Source organism: Drosophila mauritiana, chromosome 3R (genome assembly GCF_004382145.1).
Source record: "Drosophila mauritiana strain mau12 chromosome 3R, ASM438214v1, whole genome shotgun sequence".
NCBI lineage: Eukaryota > Metazoa > Arthropoda > Insecta > Diptera > Drosophilidae > Drosophila > Drosophila mauritiana.
Window position 1 is genome coordinate 15,230,841 of NC_046670.1, and position 22,528 is coordinate 15,253,368.

Consider the following 22,528-nt stretch of genomic DNA (forward strand, 5'->3'; position numbering starts at 1 on the left):
CCGAGCCACAAGCCTCCAAAGTATCTGGATGTGTGTTTTTACAAAAATGCGATCGTTTTGCCTCTTGAATCTCCAATATCACAAAGTGCACTGTGCGTAATGATTTAAATGAATATGTTAGGCTAATGTAGAATGTACAATTTGATATATATAATATAATAAATATATATATGTAAGCCTTACAATTTTACTTTAGTTTTTGCTTGGCATCGCTAGTAGTGCGATTAAATAAACTAAATACTTTTAATTAAGTTTTTCCGTGTAAAAATTGGCGACCACAGAGTGACTTACATTTAGCTAGGCCAAAAGCAAACCGCAGCAGCGACTTGAATGGCCAAAATCGGCCTAATGAGTTGGGCAACACATGTTTTGTTTTGACTCGGTGGCCAAATGTGCAACAGGTGGGCGATCGCATGCGAGCGACTGGTCTTATCGCATGCAATAAATGCACGATAAAGAGAAGAAGCCGGCTCACAAAAACACGAAGAAAATCTGAGTCTGAGCTTGGCAAGCGGCGCTCTCTTTCTCTGAAACTGAAACTCGGAGGTTGATTTTGTGTTTTTTCTTTCTTTCTTTTGATTTTGTGTTTTTGGTTTTATTTATCGTGACTCAGTCGCGGCGGCAACTTCGTGCAGCGCTTTTCAGTTGAAAACTTGCAGGCAAGGCGCGCGGTCGCGTTTTGATTCAAAAACCGAATAGTAAATAGAGAGAATAGTAAAAAAAAAAATATTAATAAAATCGCTCGCCACGCATGCGCAGCTCATCATCGCGTGTGTGCGAATTGGCCAATGAGTGAATCGATTGCAATTGGCTTTTTGCAATACATAATAACAATAAATTATGACGGTATGCAAAGTGGCCTTTTTCGATAAGCCGATTCGATCAGCGAAATACACAAAAGGCAGACGATCGTGATGTAATACCACGCGAATGCGAATTGTTCATATCGCTATTGTAATAATTTAATAATTAATTATACAAGCGCGAGTTATTTTTCGGCTTCGGCCCAAGGAAGTGATTAATGCAAATCATTATTAAAGTGCGAAGAAAGTGAAACAAAAAGCGCTGAAAGATCAGCATGTCTTGAAGATTTGGTGGCGCAATGACCTTTGTGTATTTGGTGTTTGATTTGTTTGCCATGTTGGGGATGTCCGCTTAATTATGGGTTTTGGCCACATGTATCGGGCATTAGTAGCAATCAGTGTTTCGACTGTGTCCATGGTTAATTCAAAGTTGCTCAAGGCATGCACGGGCAAAACTTAAGTTGGTTTTATGGTTTACTGGTCAAAGTGAGGCTTAGCTTTATATTAATTATGTAGTTAGACTGCTACAATTAATTTAAATCTGATTAGGATTTTCATAAGACCCCATGTCGAATGCCTAATTAATTAATTTAAAATTAATAAAGGGCTTTTTGGTTGCCCAATGATTTTTGCACAAGGTGGCCTTTGATTGAACACCTTTCTAAAATCATTCAAATTCAACGTTTTTAGCGCTTTAACATTTTAAATCAACCGTGTAATTTTTTCGTGTGCAACTAATGAAGACGATCGCGTCGCGGCTGCATATTTGATTGTTTGAAAGTCTCGAATGAAAGTGCCTAGGCAGCATGTTACTGTACTGCCACTTCCCTCCCCTCACCGATTACCACGTTTTTTCTTTTTTTTTTTTTTTGCTCCGGGCCAACTTCAATCACATAGTGCTAATTGTTTTCTCAGGTCTCCGTGGATTGAATTCCCCCAGCCGCCAAGTTCCCATTACTGCAATTTCTTCGCTTATTCTTCCATTCTGCTCGCTCTCTAACTGCACTTTTTAATCCGATCCCAAATCGCAGATCGCAGATACAACTGTGGTGGATCGAGCGCAGCTGATCTCGAAATTGCATGAATCACTCGGCCTAAAAGACCCTCTGCACAATCGATTTGCACGCTAATTTCGGATTTGGCGACGTGCAGACACTCGACTTTGACAAAATAAAAACCGGAAAAAAATAAAGACTGCAAATTCGAAAACATTGTAGGCTGGCGTGTCGGGGCATTTTCAATTTTCCAGCGCATTAGTCATCGCCGCTCTAATCGGCCACCAAAAAACTAAAAGAAAAAAGCAAAACCGGGGCCTTAAACTGTAACTAGTTTTTGCCAACGCTCTCCGAGCTGAGAAGCTAATCCGCCAAGCGTCGTCCTGCATGAATCTCGCACTGAAATTTGTATCTCCAAGCTGGCTGGACCAAGTGAAAGTGGACAAACAAAAAAAAAAAAAAAATTGTAGAAATAGAGAAAAAAAAGACTTCAAATACAACTGCAGCAGACGCGTGAAACAATTTCTAATGTTTTTCTTGGCTCCGTACACCTCGGTTATGTGTTTTCCATCCACTTATTCAATTTGCCATTCACTGCACACAAGTGAAGACGAGCTTAACCCCCAAACTGGCCGAAGATGTGCCCCCAAACCCCCCAAAGTCCACACTTAACACTCGAAAGCCAATGGCGCATTTCATTTCTCTCGTTTTCTTGTAATGCGTGCCAGGCACGTTAAAGTAATTGTAAAAATTAATTTATTAATTAAGCCACCGGAATGGTCAGAAACAATAGCGAATGCTAAATGCTCTTTGTCTCAAGTTAAATTGGCGATCATTTTTATTTTTCTCCAAGTCAGAGCTGCTGTTTTGGGGAAGAGTAGGGAGGGTATTCATTCGAGAAACTTTCACTCTCCGCTTGCCAAAATGATATATGCAACAGGTACTGCCGCGGGGTTTTGATAAAACCTATTCGAAACGCAGCTCCAAAATTCACAAAATTCACGCCCATTTCGAGGATATCCGGACCAGCAAACTTACGCATCTCGACCAGGTTTAAAAACCAGACCCATTGTCTTTAGCTCTTCTGTTTTTCTTTTTTTTTTTTGCTTTTCTCCTCGCTTATTGCCCACTTTGTCTCAGGTTCAGTCAACGGTTTAGACTTTTTTGGCCTTTATTTTGATTCGACTTTGTGGCGTTTGTGGCTTTTCATTTTGCATTTCGTCAGCGGCGACAACAAACTCGTTGTGTCATACATAATTCTGTTATTGTTTTATTTAATTAGTTTCGTTGTCTTTCGTGTGCGGTGCGTTTCTTTGGGCGACGACCGAACGCTTTTCCCACTCCGAAAAATAGAAACACTCCATCGTGCGGAGAATTTCATTTGGCCGCCGCCGTTCCTTTGTGGGTCATGATAAGCAATCACTTTCCACGTGCCCAATTCTGGCTCATTTGCATAGTTAATTGTAAGTTGACATTTACCTAGGAAAGTTCAAGAAAGTGAAGATGCAGTGAGAGTTGGCAAATATTTGGGAGTTCTATGATATCTTGAAGATAGAAACTTATACCCTCTTCTCTTCTGCCGCCCCCTTGAGATATCCATAAGATGGGCAAGTAATTGAAAGCCTGCTGCTTACAACTAAATGGCATTATCAGTGCAGAAATATATCTTTTCCCCGCCAACTTTCCCAACATTTGCCACCTGTCTTTAGGGGATAGACAATAGTTTTGCTTAGCTCACTGCGCAGTCGACGTCGACTGCGAGGTTCCCACGCCCAAATTATTTGCACAATATGTAGCCAGAGCTCTCCAGTGAATTCCAATTCAATTCAGGCGGCTGGTTCGTGTTTTCCCAACCCAGAGAAATAAGCCAACATGGAATGCCGAACCAGCATTTGGCCCAACCAGCATTTTTCGCTGTTTGTGGAGCACTCCAAGCCATTGTCGACTATTTCAGTAAGCCGCTGACAAACCGTTAATGTGGCGAATTGACTTGCTGAGGAAAAAGCTAGCCAAAAGCCAGTAAAAAAAAAAACATATAGATGGCAAAGAGTTGTTATTATTATTTAGTTATTCCTCGCAATGAAGTCAATTTCTGTACGTAGCTCGGTTTTTTTCTTCTAGTTTTCAACCTTTTCCATCCAGGCCGTGCTTTTATTCCACTCGTCTTTGTTTTTTTAGCTTGAATTTTCTCTTTAGAAATTTTCCATTTGCGCTTTTTTTTTTTTTGCTAACAATTATCTGCCCTGGTCTTTTCTATCTATCTATCGATTCCGCCCAGATGTCCATTGTGGATACACCGATGCTGGCCGATGGCAAATCGAAGCGCTTACAGAACCTTAATTAGTATTATTAGAAATGAAAACAATTTGCCCGGCTTTGTCCACTATGGACTGGGCATTAGCCTCGATTTCAGTTCTACGACAGGCAGAAATGGCGCATTTTTATGTTTGTACTATCTGCTACTGGGCACTCACAATGGCATCCATTAGAACCAACTCCCATGTTCATTTTAATATGTGTATGTATTGACAATAAGATGGTAATTGGAAAGTATTGGAAAGAATTTATTCTGTTTAACCAGAATTTGTAAAGGTCTTTTGTAGGAGCATACGATTAAAGTTTAACCAGAGGTTTTTGCGCCATCAAAATCAGAACTTATGTTAGTAGAACTAGAAACCACTAAAAGAGCGAACTGAGCAACGAAAGTAAACGCAATGCGGGAACATGGTGACAACAATTAAGATAACCTGCGATGGAGTGTTCATCCAGTCCAACTCGTACCTCATGCCCACGCCTTCTCCCAGCGGAGCAGGCGCCACGGGATCGTCATCCTTGGAACGGGTGCTGAAACCCGCGTCCGCATCCGCCTCCCCATCCAATTCGAACAACGAAAGTGATAACTCGCAGACGAGCAGTGGCAGCCAGACGGCGTCCAGTGCCAGCAAGCGATCCAATCGTTCCGTGGGCCGGAGTCACCGAGGATCGGGTGCGCAGGACACAAGGCGACGCTACTACTTTGGCAGCAAGGACATCTACTGGTGCAAGCAGAGCAGGGAGGCAGCTGCGGCATCCACGCTCTCGTGCTCGGGACTAACGCGCAGTGCCAGCAGTGTCACCCACAAGGAGGCGGCCACCCACGCCACCCACACTGGTGGTCAGGTGATTTCCCGTGCGCGTCGCAAGCCCATCCTGCTGTGCAGCAGCCTGAGCGCTGCCTATGCTCCTCCTCGTCGGCGTGAGTTTTACTTCTGCGACAAGTATGCACCTGGTCCAGCAAGGAATACTCCCACTACAACCACATCATCCGCAACACCGGCCAAGCACGAATCCTCCCCGCCCATCGACGCACGTCTGCTGAACTTCCTGCGGTGCGCACATCGAAAGTTCCAGGCATCCAAAGCCAAAACAGAGCTCCAACAAACCAAAGACAGATCCCTGGAAAATTCCAGGGGGCGGAACAGTAAGGACGGGCAGCGGACGTCCCGCTCGCTGCCACCCATTGCCAGCTCGGAGGAGTGGTTCGGTTAGTAGATAACAAAAAAAGGAATATTATAAGGAATCCAAACAAGACGTAACTATATATTACTTGTTCATTCGTTCTTTCCCTTAAAGTATCTGAAATAAGTTTTGTGCAACCCGCACAAATTCATATCTCATACCAGTCAGCAATTCAGCCCTGCTCCCAATTGTTGCGGCTGGTGTTGTAAGCGGTCCGCAGATTTGGTTTCGAGCCCCTCGACATTGGGCATGGGTATTGGATTATGTTCTAACCGTTGGGCAATAACTGGCGGTGTCCAATTGCGGCTGCTCCAAGACCCGTGGACATTCGAAGAAGGAGAAGGGTTCCTCTGGTGCGCAAACTGCACTCCGCTTCGCTCAGGGTCAACCACATGGGGCAGCTAACCGTGTAATTAGCAGATACATGTATCTGTGTTTCTGCACAGGTGTAGGCTTGGCTTCCTTCTTCCTGCTTGCGGTTTTCCTGCTGCCGCCGCTGCTGCTGCTCATCGCCTCGCATGCGATATGCAAATTTCTGGGCACCGGCGAAAACCATCACACGCCATTCATGAGCGCCTCGCGTTCCATTCATGCCATTTTCCCCCCCATTTTTCCCATTTTCACATTTTCCCATTTCCCGCCCCTTTTCGGCCCACAACCCAGCGACTGACTGACTGACTAAGGTTACCTTCCTTTCTTTCTTCGGGCCTGCACTTTCCAACTGGTGGCACAACACAACACAATGGCCCAGGAACCGCCGGCAACTGTTGACTGACTTTGTGCAGGAGTGATTGTCTGCCGTGTGTATTTACCTGTCGTTGCAGCCCCCCTTTCAGACCAAAAAGAAAGAAAAGCTTGTGAGAATGTCGGAAACTTGGTCCCCTGGTTGCTCTATATACATTGCATATATGTATGTATTTGTTTATGTTAATGCCACGCCATGTTGTAGTGCAATTATTCACGGAAATTGGCAAGGCACAGGTGATAAAAAATCGCACCTTGTGTTGCGTTTATTTTTGCATTGTTTCTTCAAGTCGGACATTGATTTTTGGGCAAATAGTTTCAATTAAAAATAAAACAAATAAAGGATACATAGGTGAGATAAGTTAGTTATTTAGTTGCATACGAGATAGTTATTATAAATGTTTTTACTACCTAACAATGAGAATTTGGCTATTATTTTTATGACTGCCAAACAAAAGCTATATCCCTCCGAAAGTATTTATGACTCCGGCTTTATAGAAGTCTAATGTTCCTTTGTTATTTTTGCGGATTGTGTGTGTTCTGCGCTAACTCAAACAATAAGGAAGCAATACAAAAGATTCTCACGTATGTGCTCGTTGGCTTCAAAGGTGTTGCACTGTTTTCCTTTCCTATATCTCCGGCTCACTCAGATACAATTTCATCACTCACTCTTGCCATCCAAGGGTAGATCTACTGGCAAACAGAGCTTTCGTTAGCCAACTCGCTTGTTTCTGGGGATTGGGTAAACTACTTGGGCGTTACTAACCAATTTCAACTGGAGTAGTGAAATGCGAATGAATCTTTAGAGTGCAACAAAATGCAGCACAACAAGCTGAAGTATCTAACTTATAGATTATAGATAGTTCTCCTTTTCGGACACATTTTGCGCAGTGCATTTTCGCGGCTTTGCCTAATTAGTATTACCTCATCGGGACAGTCGGATTACTGCGCATTTCGTTTGACTTTTGCTTTTGCCTTTGCTCAACACCCACAACCAGTGCACAGTGCATTGCAAAAGTATTCGCACCCGCACGCCATGTTGTGCGTTGAACTGCCAATTGCCAATGAATCATTCGATTTTATTGTTAGCACTTTTTTTTTTGCACTCATCATGTCCGGCAGATCGGTGTCGTTAATTTGGGCTTTTTGCATTTTTATGATTATTTCGTTTTGAGTCTTTTAAACAATACACAAATGCCAATGTTTATTCAGTCGAGAACAGTTGATTTATATTTGAGGAGCGTGTTTCGGCACACCACTCCCCACTATTTTATTTACCTTTTTTGTTTACGCATTCCCGAGTTGGTTTATGTTCGACTGGCGTCTACAAATCTTGGCTAGCCAAAAAGTAAAGTGCTTATTAATTATTTTTGTGGTGATTTTGCTTGGGCATTTTACAAGAACAAAGCTGCGCGGTTTTTTCCGCTCATTATTTACACACGGCGAAGCCAACAGGTGTGTGTGTGTGTGTGGCAACACCTGTCGATATCAGCGAGTATGTACTATGTACCTGCCTAGCACGCACATGCAAAGTCGCTGATGTAAACGTCGACAGGTGCGGGGGAACACTGTAATTGGCCTGTCACCGGCGTTGACTAATCAATGGCTCCGGATCATCACTCCCAGCGATGACAGCCTGAGTGGGCATTGGCTTTACGTAAGATTATAGCCGGCATTTTTACGTTTCATTTACCCTACACGTTGGTTGTACTCTAATAGAGAGGGTATTTTCACTTTCTTATAAAGGGATGTAGTGATTACCATCTCGTTACAGTCTATATGGATGGTTTAATCAATGGTAGCTTCATGAAGATTCAGTTACTGAACCAGCTCTCAATATGAGTAGGTTTTCTTAATGTTCTTTTTATATTTGTCGGCATAAAAATAAGATTTCTTGCTTCCGCTGACTCACACTTGGAGGGTTTACTCGGAATAAGGATGACTGTTCCACTTATTTGGAGTCAAGGTCGCGGTTGAAGAAGCAAAGTCCTCGTACATTGTTCAAGTTCAAAATATATGCCACTATCGTGCTGCAGTGAAAATGATATAACAAATGTGAAAAATGAATCTTTACATACGAAATATATTAAATAATTATTGCCTTAAGTGATTAGGCTTCTTATTAGAACACTTAAGTGTTCTGATTGACGATCAAAACAGGTTTCAATATTTGTTTCTTTATGTTCAAAAATCTGAAAAGCGTTTGGGGATTTCTTTGTTCGCAGTGCAAACCGATGCGAAACCCGAGTTCGATTTACTTTTCTCGCAGCAGCGCTGAATTTCACATTTGTTGCCGAACAATTGAAACAAAATGCGGCCAGTACGCAAATATAAAGACTATTGTCTCGGGGTGTGACTTCAAAGCTCCGACTCCGCTGAACAGGAAGCCGCTGACGAATGGCGATGACTACGACTACGACTGCATGACCGACCGACTGCAATTCCAGATTGGATTCTCGTTTTCGAACAGTCATGGCAAACCAATTTGGAGCGATAGCCGAAACTTCAGGTTGCTGCGAATGGCGGATGTGGCTCCAAATAATTTACGGGCAAGGTCTGTGGCATTCGAGAGCGGTAAAGTGACCTGCGCGTGCCTCCTCCTCCACTGCCGTCAACCTGTCGCTATTTGAACAATGCCCACGCCACGACTTCGCCCCACTCCCACGATAAATTCACGTCCCAGAATGAGAACTTAATATGCAAAACGCGCTTCCGCCCAGCGAGCGAGATTCGCTAATGAAATTTGCATAAAATTAATAAATTAAGCGCCTGAAAAGAGGCTTCACTGCCTAAAACAGCGCAATTGCAAGTAAAGTAAAAAGATTGGATGAACATGTAGCATTTTGGGCTTGGCCAAAAAGCACTTAGCGCAGAAACTGATTTCATTGCACTGCATTTGAAATTCAAATTCAAATACAGACAGGATGAAAGTGATGCAAATCCTTCATCAGATAAACGCGAACATTTTTAAATATAACATTGGATTTTAGCCAATTTCCTTCTAATTTCTTTGCGTGCACAGATGTGCGGGTAGCTTTAAAGCGACATGGAACTGACTCATCCCTAATCCAGATTCGTGTCCAGGCACACAGCAGTAGCCCAAAAGCCTGAAAGTGCCCAATAAAATGGGTTTAATTATTATGCCCGTCACATGCGAATGCTTTACATTTGGCGAGCGGATTCGCGCGGTTCACCCGATTAACATGCCATTTGTGTCCATTTGAGTCACTAAGCTGCGTTTTTGAGTGTGTTGACCAACAATTAGCATTGCGCATCCAAGTCGCGCTTATGTAATCGTTGCTCTTTGTCCACCGACTTGACTGACTGATTAAATAAACGTGAGTTTAGCCTTCATCCGATCACGGGAACTGATTTGGTGGCTATACAGCAAAAAAAACAGCTCGATCGGTGGTGAATGCGTATATCTAAATAAGGGAATCAGATATCAAAAGTGATAAATGTTTATATTTGCAACTGCAAAATGGAATTTAAATGGATTTGACTTTGTCTGATATCGATATCGTGACACTTTCGATATTCAAATTGCCAAGTTATGTCAGAAATGGAGAATATATATCCCCATTGATAATTGTGTGCGGGTAATGAAAGAAATTACATATTTGGCCAGCTGATTGCTCGAATAAATAATATAATTAATGCAGATAACATTGTCAATATGTGCCTGTGCGAACCTGTGATAAGATTAGATGCTTTTTGCCTCCTATTATCAGCCTATAAAAATAACATCATCAATTGATAAAGCTGAACAGAAACAGACTAATGTTTGTACTCATTTTGGTTTCTTTTGGTTTGCAGACGAGGAGGCACAAGCCAGGAAAAGCAGCCACGAGAAGAGCCAGAAGCCCAAGCCGAAGCCGGAGGAGAAACATAAGGAGAAGGAAGCGATCTCGAGAAAGGCGTCCGGCGAGGGTGATCTGATCACCGTTGAGATCAAGCAGGGATTGCTGAGGAAGCAGACGGCAACCACGACGACCGGCCAGGCTATGAACAGCCACGCGACTGCCACGCAGAACGGACAAACCACGGTCGTCGGACACCATCGCGGATTCTCGCAGCCCTCGGTGACGGTGGCCGCTGCAGCGACAACGGGCAGCACGGCTGGCGATCCATGGTTCCTGCAGACCACCGGTCACCAGATGCCACCCACTGCACCGCTGCGGCACAACAAGCGTCCTGCCCCCCAGCCGAATGCGGTTTTGGGAGCGGGTTCCTCGGGAGCTGCGCCTGGATCGGCGGTTGGGGCGGTACTGCTCCACCAGCAGCAGCTCAGCCAGTCGCAGCCGCACATTGTGCCGCCCAGCATACCGCCGCACCACCACCACCATCGCGAGAACAATGTGGTATGCGAAACAAGCTATATTCAAATTTATTAAATTGCTCTACTGACATTGCCCTCCATTGCAGCACCCCATCCAGGCGGGCGCGGCAGCCGCATTGCATTTGTCATCGCATGCGCTTAATAGTCATAATTTAATCAGCAGCGCCAGCAATCATTCGCCCAAGTCCCCCAGCCAGACGCAGCAGCAGCAACAGACGACGAGCCAGCAGCAACAGCAACAGCAGCAGGCGTCCCACAGCATACTGTCCACGTTTGCGCCCGCCCCCACTGTCGCCGCCGTTCAGCCGGCGGGATCGCAGTCCGTAGCCGGTACCGCTGCCGCAGTGGCCGCCGTTGCCCAGCAGCAGCAACAGCAGCATCTCCAGCTGCTGGCCAACTGTCCGCCCGGTGGAGCGGGTCTGATGTCCTCCTCCCTGAATGCAGCCCAAATGGGCATGCACGGCGCCGAGCGAGCGCTGCCGCCAAAGAGTCTGGCGCTGAGTGGCAGCCAGCACGGCAGCAATATGCTACTGCACACAGCACCGCAACCGCCTCAGGCCTCTCAGCCAGCGGCAGTGGTAGGCGTCAGTGGCAGCGGATCGGCGGGCATGTCCACCTCGCTGCACAGCTTCGACATTAATGGAGTCACGGCAGGCAGCGGGGTGAATGCGAGCAGCGCGTGGTCCAGCGGCTCCACCACTGCCATGAACCATGCTTCCCTCTCGCCCACAGCGATGGCACCGCAGCAAGGGCGGTCCAGGTGCGAGGTTAAACTGAACGCTATGCCATGGTTCCATGGCAGCATAACGCGGGATGAGGCGGAGCATCTGCTACAGCCGCGTGAGGACGGATTGTTCCTGGTTCGCGAGTCCACAAACTTCCCTGGCGACTACACGCTCTGCGTTTGTTTCCAGTCCAAGGTGGAGCACTACCGGGTCAAGTACCTAGAAAACAAGCTGACCATCGACGACGAGGAATACTTTGAGAATTTGGGCCAGCTAGTGGCGGTAGGTAACACCAGAAGATGCCAACGAAACATATTTAACCAGTTTACTTTTGCAGCATTACGAGGCGGATGCGGATGGACTGTGCACCCAGCTGATTAAATGCTTGCCAAAGCTGGGCAAACAAGAGTTCTGCATTAACTCCAAAGATTTCGTGGACAAGGGCTGGGTGATCCCTGAAGCGGAGCTGCAGCTGCGCGAGAGCATCGGCAAGGGCGAGTTCGGTGACGTGATGCTGGGCATATTACGCAACGAGAAGGTGGCCGTCAAGATGCTGAAGGACGAGGGCGCCGTGCAGAAGTTTCTGGCTGAGGCCTCGGTCATGACGTAAGTTAATCCACAGATCGTCCATTTGTTTCACAGATCTCACCATCTCCAACTTTAAATGCTTCTTTAGCACGCTGGAGCACGACAATTTGGTAAAGTTCATCGGCCTTGTCTTCACCAGCAAGCATCTGTATCTGGTTACGGAATATATGAGTAAGGGATCACTGGTTGATTACCTGCGATCGCGAGGACGACAGCACATAACCAAAAAGGATCAAATCATTTTTGCCTAGTAAGCAATATTGTTAGGTTTTGTTTTGAATCCATATTAATTAACCTTACTCATTAGCGACACTGCCTCTGGTATGGAGTATCTGGAAGCCAAAAAGGTTGTCCATCGCGATCTGGCAGCACGCAATGTCCTTATATCAGAGGATTGCGTGGCTAAAGTATCGGATTTCGGCTTGGCACGCGAGGAATGCTACAATCTTGACGTTGGCAAGCTGCCCATAAAATGGACGGCTCCCGAGGCTCTTAAAAATGGGGTAAAATTAAAATGACCTACCAGCAAACTGTTGCGCATATCAACTAATGTATTTTATCCTTGTCAACTTAGCGCTTTTCCAACAAATCCGACATGTGGAGCTTTGGCATACTGCTATGGGAAATCTACTCCTTTGGACGCGTGCCCTATCCCAGAATTGTAAGTGCAGATATCGATGGCATTTACTTGAGATGTGACTAACCAAGTTTTCATTGTGCAGCCATTAGCCGATGTGGTAAAGCACGTTGAGGTGGGCTACAAAATGGAAGCACCCGAGGGCTGTCCACCGGAGATCTACGAAATGATGCGACAGGCCTGGGACCTAAATCCCGCCAAGCGACCCACATTCGCGGAGCTCAAGGTCAAACTGCAGCTACTGAACAATGCCACGGCGTGAGGAGCCAGCAAGGGAGTGACGCCAGTGACGCGCGATAGGGATGAACTAAAGCGAATTGTTTAGACCAGATGTCATTTAAGCCATGGGCAGAGCCAATCCCTGCCAGAAATGGGCCAGATCCAAAGCTGAAACTGACTTGACACTGAACGCAACAATTTTTCGTACGATTATATACATACATGAATATATAACTACTTTACAACAATTTATTTACATATATAATTTATGGAGTAAGTTTTGTAAGCCTAAGCGAAGAAACCCAACACAATCAAGCAATGTTAGTGAGTTGCGCCAGCTTCCGACATATAATTAATTCATAACCAACAGAACGGACTACGTGTGACGGAGAGGAGAAAGGCAGCTGCGTAGCCTACCTACTACTACTACCTTTAACTACCTACCACAATATTATGTTATGTGTACACTTAACCGTAGCTATTTATTAGTTAACTTATCGGTTCGGACTCCACTGTAACATTTAACTTCTGGATTCGTGACCACGTCTGTATCTTTATGTTATAGAATACGCATACATATGAGCGCCTTCCTTTCGGACGGCGCCTGTCTAAATCAATTGTTTATAGGATGTTTCCCTTTGATATCGTAAAGACGCCAAGTTTTATTCGAGTTCCGTATACTCTTTCTGTTAACCGTTTCTGTTTGTAGCACAAAACTGAGGGATGACCACAAAGAACTTGTCCAACAAGTCATTGGAAAAGAGATCACGCTGAGAATTAGTTAAATTTAGTTACATTTATTTGTATTAAAAAAATAATAATAAAACGAAAAGAAAGCCAGCAAAAAGTATGCAAAATAAGCAAGCGAAACCTAAGCAAAAATTAACGAAGGCAGCTGAGAGGCTGCGTGTCCTTAAACTCAAGAAAACGAAAAAGAGAAAAACACTTGTGAAAATATGCATTACATTAAAACGTCTACATATACATAATACAATACACATTACCTACGTATTTAGCTTATAAATCGATTAATAATATACAAATATAAATTATTACGCGCAAAGTTCGTAAATTTGTTCATTATTCGGTCCATTCTTCTAACAAGGAATCTCCTTCTCTGTACTTTAATCGAACCAATCCAATGCAGCTGGCGGCAAGGCAAAGGAAAATTGTAATTTATTTTTTAAAAAACGTACCCCCTAATTAACTTAACAAATAATGTCTATTTTAATGTTCCCTTTAAGCAACTTGTACATTTATGCGTTTTAATTTTCGTTTAAGGGCAGCCACTTTGCTTTAACACTTAATTTTAGTATACTTTATGTAAAACACACCTAATACACCAACACACACACCCCCTCACAAACACACACACACACCCACGTCCCATGGTATATATTTAATTAATTTTAAAGTTATTATTTTTTTACAAACACACTTCAATCCACATTGTAAACGAAAGTTCTATGCGTTAGTGAAACCCTGGAGAAAGCAACACAAATACAAATATGCACCAACACACAAAACTTAAACGCGGTGATTAAAGGAAGGCAGAGAGTTCTAAAACTTTTAATAAAAGTAAAGAATACAAGCATGAAATTAATGTTGCCTTTCTATTTTAGTTTATCAGGCACGGGGAAATATTCCAAATGAAATTCAAACACTTTCAGCGTTTATACGTTGAAAATCTTCATATTCGATTCAATAACATTTATTTGCTTTTTTGCGTTCCTTATAATAGTTATAAATTATTTTTTATTATTTAGCTATCCTTTAGTGACAATTTAAGGAGAAGTCTGTCAATTACATTTCACAGAACGAACCAGAGTCGATTAATATTTATATATTACAAAAGCGGACTGACTACTACTTGTTTTTAGTCATTCCCTTTTCGGTAAATGTAATGATTTAACTAGCAATCTCTTGAGCTACTTTTGAAGCGGACTTATTTCTGCAGCCGCCTAGTGGCCTTTCGTATCAGACGACCCTCCGGTGTGGGGGGGGCAAACATGTTGCCGGCATTCGCCTGCTGGGCCGGACTGGCGCCGCCGAAGTTGAAGCCCCCGGCTGGATTGCTTGCTGGCGGAGCAGGGGCTGGGCTCCCAAAGACATTCGGGGCTGGAGTGCCGCCAGCGCCACCAAAGCTGAATGGCTTTGCGGTATTTAAGCCCTGATTGCTGGGCGGCGAGGCGATGCCGCCAGCAGATGCGCCTCCAAACGAGAAGGGGGCATTGCCGGCTGTGGTGCCGGCGGTGCTCTTAGCCGTACCAAATGAGAAGACTCCTGGCGGCTTCGTTTGGTTTTGGGTAGCAGACACTGCGTTGGCAAACAGATTGCCGCCCAAGGGCGCTGCGCTGGGGGCAGCAGCCGGAGTGCTAGCCCCAAATGCAAAGGGCTTGCTCTGATTAGTTGAAGTTGCTGTTGGTGCAGCCGCTGCTGGAGCACCGAATCCGCCAAAGGTAGGGGCTGGGGTTGGATTGGTGCTTGAAAAGCCAAAGTTTGGCTTCACCACTCCGGTGTTGGGGCTTCCAAACATATTGGTGCTTGCAGGATCTTCCTTCTTAATGGCCGCGGCGAATGAAAAGCCACCAGCTGGTGATCCTGCTGCCGCCGCCTGGGTGGCGGTGTTTCCTCCAAAGTTAAAGCTTGGCTTGCTGGCGCTGGCGGGGCTGCCAAACATATTTGTTTCTGCTGTTGGCGCCGTAGTATTTTTGGCCGCAACGGCGGAAAACGAGAATCCTCCAGAAGCTGGAGATGCTGACGGTGTAGTAGGAGCCTGTGGAGCCCTACCACCAAATGTAAAAGGTTTAGTGGCCGCCACTGCCGGTGTCGAAGACTGTTGCGTTGATCCACTTCCGAACATGGGTGTTGCAGGCTTCTGAGCCGTGCCAAACCCAAAAGTGTTGTTTGTCGGTGTTGCTGTGGCAGATGTTACCGATGTTGTTCCGCTGCCAAAGGCTGGTGGTGCACTCTTGTCCGTGCCACCAAAGCTGAATACTCCACTTGGCTTGGCTACCGCGTTGTTGTCACCTCCGCCAAATTCAAATGGTTTTTTGTCCTTATTTTCACTTTTACCTGCGATGGCTGCTGCTGCTCCTCCGAATGCAAAGGGTGTAGTTGTGGTTGCATTTTGTCCAAAAAGGTTTTTTTGGCTAGGTGGAGCTGGTTCCGCTGCCTTTGAAGTGGCCGTCCCTCCAAAGGCAAAGAGATTTGTGGCAGTTGATCCTCCGCCAGCAACGGTTGTTGTAGCTGCGAAGCCAAATGGCTTGGGAAGCTCGGCGGCGGTTGTGGCTGCTACATTAGCTGGGGGCTTCATTGCGTTTCCAAGTCCGTTGTCCAAATTGCCAAAGATGCCAGGCTTAGTTGTCTCAGATTTGTTTGCCCCGGGCGATGCAAAACCTCCGGCTAGGGGTTTTGATAGACTTCCGAATACCGGTGTCGGTGTCGGTGCAGCTGCAGCTGCAGCTGGCTGAGTGGTGGTACCTCCAAAACTGAATAGGGCGGGCTTGGCGGCAGCTGCATCGGATTCTTTGGTTGTCGGAGTTCCTGAACTTAAATTGTTCGATTTACCAAAGGAAAACATCGGTTTCACCGCTGTGTTTGCTGCTTCAAATGATGACATCGTGGCTGTTGTGGTGCTCTTACTGGTGGCGACTAAAGTTGCTGAATTCGGCTGGCCGAAACTTAGCGAAACAGTTGTAGTCGGAGCAACTGTAGTCGTCGTTTTGGGTGGTGTCACTCCGAAAGTAGTTGTAGATGTAACCGGTGTCCCAGGATTAGTTGTGCTAACCGAAGTTGTTGCCGGTGTGTCAGTTTTGAATACAGAAAGGCCGCCTACTGTGGGACCATTGGCAGGCGTTTGTCCGAACGAGAATATGGGCTTTGATGTGGTAGTATTGGTAGTATTGGTAGTAGTGCTACTAGAGGTATTGGTTGCAGTTCCAAATAAGAATGATGGTGCGGCTGTGGATTTCGGTGTGCCAAAACTGATTAGTGGTTGAGCTGATGTTGCTGGAGTGGGTTTGGTTGATAGCTCAAACTTGGCTGGGATATCTGCTTGTCCTGCCGGGACCTTGTCGATGGGTTTTGGTGGCGTTTGTTCCGTTTTAGCGGGCGCCGCAGGCTGACCAAGCACAAGTTTGGGCACTGAGCCAGTGCTAATCGTATTTGGCACATCTGCCGGCTTTATAACCTGGTTACTTAGTATTACCGGCTTGCTGGGCGCAGTTGATATGGTTGCGGTGGAAATAACGACCGTTGTGGATGCGGTTACAGGAGCTATGATGATGGGCTTGATGGGAGTAGGAAGCGTTGCAGGCGATGTCGCTGACTTTGGCGCTGGGGCATCTAGTTCGTCCGGCTCACCTTGGTACAGTTCGCCCTTCAATCCACTTAGCATAATGGCTAGTTTGGTCTTGTGAGTGCGTTCTAAGCTAGGATTCTTGGCGGCCAGCATGGAATTTTGCTGCTTAGGCTTTACGAACTGAATGCCTGCATATTCGCCGGCATCTACTTCCGGGCTACTCAAATCGTGCCGCGGCTGTTCCGCTTGCGTTTGAGATTGTCGCGCATTGAAGAGTGTAAGCTTAGGTTTTTCCGTCACCTGCGGAACTGCCTTTTGAATCGCAGGTGCCGAAATGGTTCGTGAAGCAGGAACTGCCGCCACAGCAACGACGGGCATGCTCACTGATTTGCTAACAGCTTCTGCATTAACTTTACGTTGAATTTTGGCCACATTTTCGGGCGAGTTCTCAGGCGAGCTTCCTCCACTAGCTAGTGTGTCGTTTTTGCTGTGCTGAAACCTTTCTCGCATGTCCAACAGCTTCCTCTTGTTGCTGTGACGGAAACTGGAACTCAGCGAGGAAGCGATGTCGTTGCTGTAGCTACAATTGCGCCGTTTGGCCACCTGCTCCGGAGATTGAGTTGGGGAGATGTTTCCATTCGAGTGCATATGCTGCAATGCAGGAGGAGCAGCCGACAAAGATGTCGAATGATGCCTAAGCGGAACCGATACCGTCAGCTCTCGTTGCCTTTTAAAGGACTGATTCTGCTGTTGCTGCATATGATGTAGTTGCTGTTGATGACGGTGATGGTCCACAAAGTCAAAGCTTCGCTGGCAACTCCTTTTCGTGTTGTCTTGAGCATGTTGCGTATCCTGAAAGCAAGCCAAGTGTAAGCCGGTGTCCTTGTCACAGGATGAATGATGGCTTATACTTACTCCAGTGTTGATGCGCTTTCGCGAGATCTCCTTAAGCTCCTCCAGCACGCTTCTAGTTGGCTCGCTCTCATGCTGTGGATGAGGTGGGTGCAATATGGGTCGATTCTCTCTCGAAAGCTGCTCCTGTTCGCTGGTTTTTTGCACTAACCCTACCAAGGAGTTGGATCGCAACAGGCTTGACAGCGTGTTGCCGGAATAAAAGCTGCGCTCCGGTGGTGCAATCTGCGTGATCGAAAGTGTCGGCGCCCTTGACTTGTAGGGCAACGGGGAAGCGGGCGCTCTGCGCGGCTGCGTCATGGGATTGTACAGATTGCTGGCGGACATGCTGCGCTGCAGACCACTGCGTTCGCTTAAGGCCACGATCCGGGATGACAGTCCGCTGCTGTGCACTTCGGCAAATGTTCTGAAAGGTAAGGAAATTTGTTATTTCACTTTCGTCACATCGTGAAATGGTACACAAGGCTTGACTTACCTGGGATCGACCTGACTGCGGTTCAGTTTCTGTCGCGACATGGAGCTGGACGATGAGACAGAGCAATTCATCAAGGACCGCTCCGGAGTGCGTGTGCCATTGAGCGAGGTATTCGACTTGGGACTCAGTCCCCTCAGGAAATTGGCCGCCGGACGATTGCTTCTAAACAAAGGAGAACAAATTTGATTAGTAACCGGCTTTAAATCCAGTTGAACAGGTGGTGTCTCACATCAGCGACGCGTCGATCCGCGTGGAATCCGCCATGGGTGACATGCTGCTCATGTTAAAGCGACGACGCTCCATGCTGCCGAAGGTCAACAACCGGTTTTCTCACAGTGTAGTCGGGCGGAGGGGAACACTTTTGGCGGGTGAATCAAGCTTCGTCGTAAAGGATCGTGTGCAATCCGCTTTTTTTGACAAGAACCTTCTTTTGTTTAGTTTTATTAATTCTAAAGAGAAATGCAATGTGAATTTCATACGAAATGTTAACTGTGTGACCGTTGCTGAAGCGCCAAAATATACCAAAATCCGTCAGCCTTTGGCTAAATAAACCTCAATTTTCAAACGATTAAGAATATATAAGAATATTTAATACTTCATCCGTCATATTTTTTTTGAAATTTCGGGCGGACGTGTAAGATTGAATAACAATTCTTTTTTTTCGCTCCAAATGTATTTTATAATATTTCAGCGTTGCCACCTTGGAAACTTATCGACAGGGCTGCACTGTAGCATGTGTCGATTATTGCAGCGGGTTAATAAATGTTATCGCGATTTAAATGTTCGCACTCCAATTAAATAAAAATATTGCTTTATTTCTTATATCTAATACTTGTTTTTCAATTAACATACTATATCAGCTTATAATTGTAGTACCTCCGCACCCATGGTTCTCGCTTTTGCAGTGTGAAACTTGGATCGCAGATGGGCCTTTAAGTGAGTGTTGCGCTGGAAGGATTGTTTGCAGATGGTGCAGCTGCAAATGGAGTTGTATTAACTTTCGGAATACCAACGCCTAGTTAAAATACTCACGCAAATGCTCGCACTCCCGTATGGATTAGCTCGTGCCGCTTGCGTCCCGAAGCTGACTTAAAACATTTATCGCAATGATGACAGCTGTAGGGCTTCGCATTGGTGTGAGTCCTAGGAAAGGATTGTTTTTAGTGTGAGCTCAGAAATGTGCGAATCCGTAGTAGATACAAGGATACGTCACTTACCTTTCGTGGATGAGGCGAGTGTTGCTATTGTGAAAAGACATGGTGCAAAAGCGGCAGTCGTATGGTTTTTCGCCCTGGTGAATGATTCGTTGGTGCAGCGTCATGAGATGGTCGGTGTAGAACCGCTTGCCACACTGCTGGCAGGCGAAGTTCTTATTGCCCGTGTGCCGCAGCATGTGCAGCTTGAAATTGCTCTGGTCGGTGAATTGCCGGCCGCACTGTTCGCAAACACACTCGCGTTTACGCTGCAGTCGCTTACGCTCTATGATCTGCTCCTCGGTCATGTTTTTCCACGTAACGTACTGTTTTTTCCGCTTGGGTTTCGTGGTCGCTGGCTTCGTTGACCGACCTGCTGCACTCTTCAATTCGGGCAGCGGTGTGTTTGGGTTCGAGGATACTTCACATTCGTTCATAGTTTCATTAAAATAGGAACCGTTGGCCTCCAAAACCTCGTTGTTATCCGAGTTGCTGTCGTCGTTGTAAATGCTCTCAAGTTCTTTCTGTACACTTGAGACCAGAGATTCGACATCTTGAGAATCCTCTTCGGCTACTTTTAGCTGACCTTCTGCCATATCTTGAAGTGCATCAACATCTTCGACAGAATCAATATAATGATCCTCATCCAGATCATGATGCGCATCACTATCACGATCCAAAATTTCTTCTGGGGATTCCACAATGTATTCATCGACTTCCCCGAAAGGATCGTCCAGACAATCCGGCGGTGATGCCATCTCCTCAACATCTTCAGCCGGTTCCTTCGCTTCGGGAGATCTACGCTGATGGACAAGCTGCTCCTGAGTTAGGATGCACCGCTCCCGGAACAAAATCGCTTGGTTCAAGTCGAGCGTGCAGCAGGCGCATATGCTGCTCGGCAGCTCTGGATCGTTGTGGAGCTGCAATCACAGTTAATATTGCACAAATCAAATGGAAACCATTTTCATTTACATACCGTTGTGCCAGTGACAAGATTTATGTCTTGCAGCATCTTCTCGTTCTCAATATGAAAGAGATTCTTGGGCATTTTGTTGTAGATGATGCTGCCGCAGGTCCGGCACTGGAGCGCCATAATGTTTGTTGGAAACAAACCGAAGTTTAGACCAACTTCAGTTTAATTCGAATATAAACAACCAATTGTTTTGTAAACGCATCCACTACAGATATGTATGTATATATATGTGATGCAACAGCTGGTTTTGTTATCGACAAAATCGATAAGTGCGGCAATGACATCGTGTGACTTAAATGATTTAAAAAGTGCAGTAAACAATTATTGCACATTTATTAAATGATATTGGAAAACATATTTGTATTTTTATTGCATAAAGTTGATCAACTTAAGGTACTGATCCCTGTGCAAAAACTCTAAACAGCGTTTATGTGTGCAAAAGTTAGAGTGACCATGTAAATAGCTTAACGACACATTTCGCAAAAGCTGCACGAAACGTAAACAATAAACAATTATTTAAAAACAACTAAAAGCCGAGATGCGAATTCTGAACTGCCGCATTTGCTCTAGAGCAGATGCCCCAATAGACCTGTTTGGTCCAGGAAACGGTCATCTAGTTCGTCAAATTCACTCCATTACTGGAGTGGAGGTAATGTGTCTAAAAATATTCCTTAATCGAGGCACTTAATTAGCTATTTATACATTCCAGCTAAGCTACAATAAAGAAATATCCGGCCAAATGTGCACGACTTGCCTGGACAATCTGCAGGCAGCCATTAAGTTCCGCCAGCGCTGCATCATTGCCGAGAAACAGAATCTGGAAAGGATTGAGTGCGGCAGCAAGGATTGCTCCACAGATCCAATAATATACGAAGACATCGATGATAACCAAATTGAGAGTGTGTTGGACGAGTCCATTCTAATGCCTGAAGACGAAGATCTTCCAATGCCAAGTGCTGAAAACGTCTCAGCACCGGCTAGTTTGAACCATCGAAAGGCAATTGAAGGAGGTACTGGTCCATATGTATGCCCTGAGTGCGGAAGGATCGTCAACAACAAGTCAAACTTTCAGGAGCACATGCTCCGGCACACGGGCATCAAGAATTTCCACTGTGATTTTTTGTAATTTATCCTTAACCACCATTGAGCTAGTGCACCTAACATACAATTTTTCTCCTCAGGAATTGTGAAAGGAGCTTTGCAACTCGAAAGGAACTGACTACCCATACGCGTACCCACACGGGCGAACAGCCATACGTGTGCGTCTACTGTCCACGTCGGTTCTCCTCTTCAGGCGCTCGCCAGGAGCACCATCGCCGCCATCGGAACGAACGCCGCTACGATTGCGACATGTGCGAAAAGAGTTTTGTGAGCTCCGGATGTCTCAGGAAGCACAAGATGACCCATGTGGACGCGCGGAAGCAATAGTGGGCATTTCGATTTCTGCCAGCTCTACACATTATTTGTATTACACGTTTCAACACACTTTGATTTTACAGCTGCTACGTTTGTCAGAAGCACTTCAAACGGATCTCCCATTTGACGAAACACCTGTCCAGCAATGTTCATAAACGCAAAGAAGAGAGCAGCTGCCTATCTAGTCATTACACTAATTAGCTATCGGTAAGAATCCTAAAATTCCGCGTCCTTTTCTTCAACAAGGTAGACGTACATTTAACTACAGGTATTCGCTAGAACCCATTTTATGCCAATATCTGGCATATTTTGTTTTAATTATTGTTTCCCCAAGGAATAGAAGAAGAACCGCCTCCCTCCCGTCTTGCAAGATATAAACCTATAAAAAAAACATATTTACTTGTCCTAGAAAAGACGATTTAATTAATCCTGTGCCATTCGATTATTATTCCATGTTGTAGCTTCCACAAACTGTAACAAAGTCTTCGACAGAGCAGAAAGAAAAGAAACATTTACAACGCACACTTATCTAATGGCCAAAATGATGTTAAAACTACCAAATAAACGCACAAAATCATAGATTGTAATTGTGTTTCAATTTCTTCTCGAACATTTTGACGTAATAAAAAACATAACAAAAATCTAAATAGAATATAAGTACTTGTGTTATTGAACAAGTTGTTTAACAAAATAGTAATATTACAAATC

The 22,528-nt window shown here is 45.3% G+C and overlaps 4 protein-coding genes across 6 annotated transcripts; 2 read left to right on the forward strand and 2 right to left on the reverse strand.

Moving 5' to 3' along the window:
- Positions 1–681: 681 nt before the first annotated feature.
- LOC117143009 (tyrosine-protein kinase csk-1) lies at positions 682–14,147 on the forward strand. 2 transcript variants are annotated; one of them, XM_033307373.1, is made up of 9 exons: positions 682–846; positions 4,391–5,321; positions 9,857–10,401; positions 10,466–11,386; positions 11,442–11,710; positions 11,781–11,942; positions 12,000–12,195; positions 12,267–12,353; positions 12,415–14,147. In XM_033307373.1, the coding sequence occupies exons 2-9, from the start codon at positions 4,523–4,525 to the stop codon at positions 12,589–12,591; spliced, it is 3,156 nt and encodes a 1,051-aa protein (XP_033163264.1). In that variant the 5' UTR covers positions 682–846; positions 4,391–4,522; the 3' UTR covers positions 12,592–14,147. The 2 variants fall into 2 exon arrangements, with proteins under 2 accessions (XP_033163264.1, XP_033163265.1); XM_033307374.1 differs by lacking the exon at positions 4,391–5,321 and having other exon boundaries at positions 692–846.
- Positions 14,148–14,243: 96 nt separating this feature from the next.
- Positions 14,244–18,541, reverse strand: LOC117143006 (mucin-19). The gene is made up of 4 exons (XM_033307371.1): positions 18,468–18,541; positions 18,239–18,400; positions 17,767–18,169; positions 14,244–17,703 (listed from the first exon to the last, which is right to left on the reverse strand). The coding sequence occupies exons 1-4, from the start codon at positions 18,539–18,541 to the stop codon at positions 14,494–14,496; spliced, it is 3,849 nt and encodes a 1,282-aa protein (XP_033163262.1). The 3' UTR covers positions 14,244–14,493.
- A 486-nt stretch (positions 18,542–19,027) lies between these two features.
- Positions 19,028–20,633, reverse strand: LOC117143012 (transcription factor Ouib). The gene is made up of 4 exons (XM_033307379.1): positions 20,408–20,633; positions 19,456–20,351; positions 19,271–19,381; positions 19,028–19,214 (listed from the first exon to the last, which is right to left on the reverse strand). Exons 1-4 carry the CDS (start codon positions 20,522–20,524, stop codon positions 19,100–19,102), a joined length of 1,239 nt encoding a protein of 412 aa, XP_033163270.1. The 5' UTR covers positions 20,525–20,633; the 3' UTR covers positions 19,028–19,099.
- A 108-nt stretch (positions 20,634–20,741) lies between these two features.
- LOC117143017 (transcription factor Ouib) lies at positions 20,742–22,399 on the forward strand. Of its 2 annotated transcripts, XM_033307395.1 has the most exons (5): positions 20,742–21,053; positions 21,114–21,526; positions 21,586–21,831; positions 21,904–22,027; positions 22,282–22,399. In XM_033307395.1, exons 1-4 carry the CDS (start codon positions 20,943–20,945, stop codon positions 22,019–22,021), a joined length of 888 nt encoding a protein of 295 aa, XP_033163286.1. In that variant the 5' UTR covers positions 20,742–20,942; the 3' UTR covers positions 22,022–22,027; positions 22,282–22,399. The 2 variants fall into 2 exon arrangements, with proteins under 2 accessions (XP_033163286.1, XP_033163285.1); XM_033307394.1 differs by having other exon boundaries at positions 20,744–21,053; positions 21,904–22,399.
- The last annotated feature ends 129 nt before the right edge of the window (positions 22,400–22,528 follow it).